At 36.6% G+C, this 6,000-nt stretch overlaps 1 protein-coding gene across 1 annotated transcript in view; it reads right to left on the reverse strand.

Moving 5' to 3' along the window:
* LOC149080579 (BRO1 domain-containing protein BROX-like) overlaps positions 1-2,597 on the reverse strand; it is a 55,389-nt gene extending 52,792 nt beyond the window's left edge. The window contains exon 1 of the mRNA XM_089239714.1: positions 2,311-2,597. Coding sequence (XP_089095840.1) covers positions 2,311-2,411 — 101 coding nt within the window. The 5' untranslated portion in view covers positions 2,412-2,597. The remainder of the gene's footprint in view (positions 1-2,310) is intronic.
* Positions 2,598-6,000: the final 3,403 nt, after the last annotated feature.

Below are 6,000 nucleotides of genomic sequence, written 5' to 3' on the forward strand. Positions count from 1 at the left end.
TCCAGCACCCGGAGCAGCAAAACCGTGTGCACTCTTAGCTTGGGCAGGACCTGTTTCTCGCATGGGCAAATGGGGCACAATACCCATAAATGTTCAGGCTGCTGAAATTGGCCTCTTGCCTCTGCCTTAAAGAGCACTATGTATAAGGGACCCCAAACTTATGAGATACAGGCCCTGGATTTGGAAGGGATCTGTTAAAATCCTAGACCTCAAGGGTCTCCTGCGTTGGACAGAATTTTAAGCTATTGCCTTGTTAAGAATTCAAAAAACAACTCTATGTAATCAAAGTGTTTTTAATCCATTTTGCGGCCATAAAATTTAGCAGCCGGTGCAGCTGCACCCTTCGCAACCATGTAAGTCCGGTCCTGGCCACAAGTCACTCAAGTGATCCATAAATATGTGGTGGGTCAATTAAATGATCTGCAACAAAGCCAAAGGAAATGCCATCTGGAAATACACTGCAGGTCACTTAATTACTCTGAAATGGTTCCACGTGTTACTCAAATGAATTGTAAAAATGCCGCAGGTCATTTAAGTGATCTGTAAATGCTTAGATCATTTTTACAAAAATAGTAGGTCACGAGTTATATCAGAATACTCTGAAGGCATTTGACAAGCAGGCTACGGGTTAAGCACATATCATCCCCCTCATACTATAGAAGCACGAATGTACAATGTCCTTGAAAAAAAATGCAGGAAATGACATTTGACTGTTTACTCTACCCATGTCTTACAATGTTTTGAAGCAATGTCTTACAGTGTTTTATCAAACAACTTTGAATGTTTACTCTAAGAAAGTTATTTTCCTAAAATGTTTTGTAACATGTGTTTCAATAGGATTAAACATTCACATTTCAGGCAAAACTTAGATAGCAAAATCAAGTATCTAAACCAGCTGATAAAAAAAGAAAATTTGCACATTTGTGCTTCTGACATGCGGGGATAATTTGCTTTAAGGGGCCATTCAAGTATTAAATCAGCAGGATTTTTAGCCGTTTTTGACTCCCTCTTCCCTTGTCATCAAGTCAGCAAAACTCTCTAACCCCCTTCAGCAAAATTTTGCCTCAGCTCTGCCCCTCCATCTTCTACCGCATGTTGAAATCAGAGGCATACCCAAGAGGGGTATAGGGAAGCTTGTGTCCTTCCCCCACGGGGATAAAAAATTTATTTTTCATGCAAAAAATATTTTCAAAAAAAAAATGAAAAAAACATAAAAAAATACTGATATATGTTAATAGTTAATTAATCTTAATTTCAATGTTATTTGAAGGCTAATAACTCAACATTTCTCTTTAAAAAATTTGTTAGGGCCTTCTCCCTCCCCCCACCAGACCTTTTTGTGCCCCTCCAAAGATCAATCTCACACACTCCCCTGACTGGAATTGCCTTTTGAGAATGTACATAGTGAGTCTGACCACCGTCTGACACTGTAGTAAACTCTGCTATGAATGGACAGAGATAATTTTTCACATGATAATGAAGTGAACACATTATATTTTTAGCTTGTGTTTCAAGTTTTCAGCATTAATTAATGGATTGGTATAGATTGCTGTTGCTAGATGGTGCGAATCAAAGAGCATTGAGCTCTTGTTTTCATCATGCTTTTCTATTGTTATTAATCAGTCAATGTAATGTCAAGATGGTTGCTTGAAAACAAACATTTGAGTAATTTGTATCAATGTAATTAGATAAAATCATTGCACATCTGGTTTTGACTATAGCGCAAGGTGGGCCACACCACCTGTTTTCAGGAGAATAGTAAATAAATACACACAAAAATAAAAAAAATTAAAGGTGTCATTAAGAATATTTTATATTTTCATAAAGGATGGTTGATAACATGATCATCATTCAAACCTCCTCCCGATGCTGATGTAATACTTGAATAGCCCCTAAAGGTTTTCAACATCTCCATAACAGATTTTGAAACCTCTCATTATCAGACACAACCCTGCCTCATTTGAGGTAACAAAAGTAAGTTTTTCTGCATCAGTAAGGGGTTGTGAGCGTTTCTACCTATCTATCATGACCCAGAGAATGTATTGTTAAACTAAAAGTTGTCATTATGAGGTGTTTACGGCAAAAATGTTGTTTTTAATGATTTGAGCAATGAAAACAGAAATATAGTTCATAATTTTAACGAAACTAGTAATTTTTTATAACTATTTAAAAGAAAAAAAAAGAATATTTTGGATTATTCTCCAATTTTTACACCCAGGAGAATAGTCTCGGAATATTCCTGTTTTCCAATAATATTTTCAGGAGAATATTCTCGCCTCACTTCTTTACATATTATAAATGAATTCGAACCTGCATAATTGCAGAGCTTGTGAATCTAAAGAAACAAGCTTCAAATCGAAATTGACAGGAGCGGTAGCTTTAAGAACGCTTCGATGAAACCAGTATGCCATATCTATTCATTAAATTTATTTATTCACCGGTAATTATTCCGTTAAAAGCACGGAAATACTTGAGAAGATTATTTATTGTATCATTCTCGACGTTGGACGTACAAGACAGAGAACTACGCAAGTGAAATTTCGTAAACAGTAAAATCCACAGTTTCTTGAGATAAATACGGCGCTGACTTTAACTACAGTTGACAGCATAAATTTAAGAAGCAGTTCGCTGCAGTGTTGAACATGACAGAATGCGCATGCGCGTCATTATCAAAAATAGGTTGTTACTGTCAATTATCGCCAACCATCGAGCTTTTATTACTGGAGGGAGGATCCAGCTAAGACGCCTTCATAAGGAGTTCTAGATCCAGCCACCGCGACGGCAGTGACATCAAATGCAAGGAAATCACGTGACTCAGTGAAAACAAAGTTCGTGCCTGGTAATTTGCCCATAGAAATGTACAGTTCGGTTTCTAAATGTTGGGTTTTAAAGATTAAAAAAAGGATAGAGGAGAGAGAACTCATCTAAAGATGAAAAAAGATTAAATTATTTCTTTCATTAATACTGGAATCATTTCTTTCATTAATACTGGAATCATTTCTTTCATTAATACTGGAATCATTTCTTTCATTAATACTGGAATCATTTCTTTCATTAATACTGGAATCATTTCTTTCATTAATACTGGAATCATTTCTTTCATTAATACTGGAATCATTTCTTTCATTAATACTGGAATCATTTCTTTCATTAATACTGGAATCATTTCGTTTTCCTTAATGCTGGAATTATTTCTTTCATTGATTCTGAAATTATATCTCATTAATTCTGGAATTATCTTTCATTTATTCTGGAATTATCTTTCATTTATTCTGGAATTATCTTTCATTTATTCTCGAATGATCTTCCATTTATTCTCGAATGATCTTCCATTTATTCTCGAATGATCTTCCATTTATTCTCGAATGATCTTCCATTTATTCTCGAATGATCTTCCATTTATTCTCGAATGATCTTCCATTAATTCTGGAGTTATCGCTTTCAATTTTATTTTGGAATTATCACTTCATTAATGCTGAAATTACCTCTTTCATTGATTTTGGAATTACTTCTTCCATTAATTCTAGAATTTTTTCTTTCAGTAATTTGAAATTATCTCTTTTTAATTAATTCTATAATTTTTCTTTCATTAATTTTGGGGCGCGGTAGCCCAGGGCGATAAGATGCCCGCCTAAAACACCAAAGGATGTTTAGAGGTGTCACGAGTTCGATACCCGGTTCGTCCTTGTCAGAAAAACATTTCCTGACACAGGGGTACAACAAAAACGGCGACAAGATCGCAGGAAAAAAATTGCTATCGCAAGGAGTCCCCCATCGAGGGGTTAGCGCACCAATCCCTCGACGAGTATAAAAAACAATCCTGCCGTTCGGAATCAGCAATAAATTGTAGGTCCCGGTCTAAAAATGATCAAATGATCATTAATTTTGGAATTATCTCTTTCCTCAATTCTGGAATTCTCGCTTTCATTAATTCTGGAATTCTCGCTTTCATTAATTCTGGAATTCTCGCTTTCATTAATTCTGGAATTCTCGCTTTCATTAATTCTGGAATTCTCGCTTTCATTAATTCTGGAATTCTCGCTTTCATTAATTCTGGAATTCTCGCTTTCATTAATTCTGGAATTCTCGCTTTCATTAATTCTGGAATTCTCGCTTTCATTAATTCTGGAATTCTCGCTTTCATTAATTTTGAAATTATCACTTTCATCATTCTGGAATTATCACTTTCATCATTCTGGAATTATCACTTTCATCATTCTGGAATTATCACTTTCATCATTCTGGAATTATCACTTTCATCATTCTGGAATTATCACTTTCATCATTCTGGAATTATCACTTTCATCATTCTGGAATTATTTTTCATTAATGCTGAAATTATCGCTTTCATTAATGCTGAAATTATCGCTTTCATTAATGCTGAAATTATCGCTTTCATTAATGCTGAAATTATCACTTTCATTAATGCTGAAATTATCTCTTTCCTTCATTTTGGAATTATCTCTTTCCTTCATTTTGGAATTATCTCTTTCCTTCATTTTGGAATTATCTCTTTCCTTCATTTTGGAATTATCTCTTTCCTTCATTTTGGAATTATCTTTTATTTATTCTAGAATATTTTCTTTCATTAATTGTTTTTTCATTTATTGTTTTAAATTCCTGTGGATGCCATATGAAAATAACAGCGGGGATTGTGTGTGTTTTCACCGAATCACGTGACCTTTCGACGAATGATGTCGGGGACACCATTCTCAGCACTGCCAAGGCGGAGACCGCTGACGTCATACTCTCTCCAGTAATATAAGCTCGATGGCGCCAACTGACGACTAGCGGATGCTTAAGTTTTAAATATGACAAAATTCTACGGACTGGGACACGGAGAAATAGACAGAAATTAATAAAGCACATGCGCGGAGCTGCTCTCTTTCTCGTGACGTGACGTAAGATTTCAGTTGAGGTCAAGTATAGCCACTAGATATAGCTCATTCCCGTCGCCTTAAGATCAAGTAGTTATATTTGTGGTTTATTTATGGGAACCAAATTAAAGATAATCGCTATAGTGAGAGCTGGGTTTGCTCCCTCCGGTCGCGTTTTACGTACCCCCGTCTCGCCACATTTGTGGGTGGGGGACAACCCGATTAAGCCGGGTTTTCTTAGGAGCAGGTTTCCTGTGTCGCGTGCAACGTGAATCACCCAGGGCGACACGTCGTCCACTCACCAATAAGAAAAGTAGTGTGACTGTTTCCTACAGAGCATAATACGTAGGCTGACCATATTTCCTCGAGAGAAATACGGGACATTGAGATTCCAATTACGGGAAAATACGGGACATCGCCAATTATCGCCAAAAATGACGCCAAAACCGAGCAAAGTTGCCAAATATTGTTAAAATTACGGTAAAATCACAATGGCGGGAAATGAAACGTTACTGCAAGTTGTGTGGATTAAAATGAATTTCACGAAAAAAACGTTCACCAAGACAAATGTGGGAGATAAATATTCTCATTTATAGTTGTAATTATCATAATATAGTTTATTAGTTGAAAAATAATTTCAATCTTTGACTTCGATAAAGAATAAAAATTCAAGTAAGCGTCGTGTAAAATACGGGAAAAACCGGGACACTTTTGCGAAAAAGTCGGGACGACCGAAAATACAGAAAATACCGGGACTATCCCGGGAAATACGGGACGTATGGTCACCCTAATAATACGGCTCATGACAGTGCTTTATTCACGTTGTATAAATGCGCTTTATTCAATCATGTCGGGCGTGATTGGCGGACTGCTTCTGGAGGAGTCAAATGCGTCGTGCGCCACGCGTTTCTCCGATCTTTTCTTCATTTTTATTGTGTTTTCTTTCCCTTCCTTTCAAACCGGACCATGCAGACAACAGAATAGTTGATGCCAGGGCCCCACAAGGGGTGAGCTGACAAGGCTCCAGCCCTGGGCCTGGGATGATTTTCATCATTTTTTTTTGTTTTTCAAGCTATAAATTCATCATAAAGGGACCCATGAAAGTCTGGTCGGGGCCCGTAGA

This window comes from Pholcus phalangioides, unplaced genomic scaffold (assembly GCF_987345545.1).
Source record: "Pholcus phalangioides strain wild (caught in Gottingen) unplaced genomic scaffold, Ppha-v1.0 ptg000011l_1, whole genome shotgun sequence".
Classification (NCBI taxonomy): Eukaryota; Metazoa; Arthropoda; class Arachnida; order Araneae; family Pholcidae; genus Pholcus; species Pholcus phalangioides.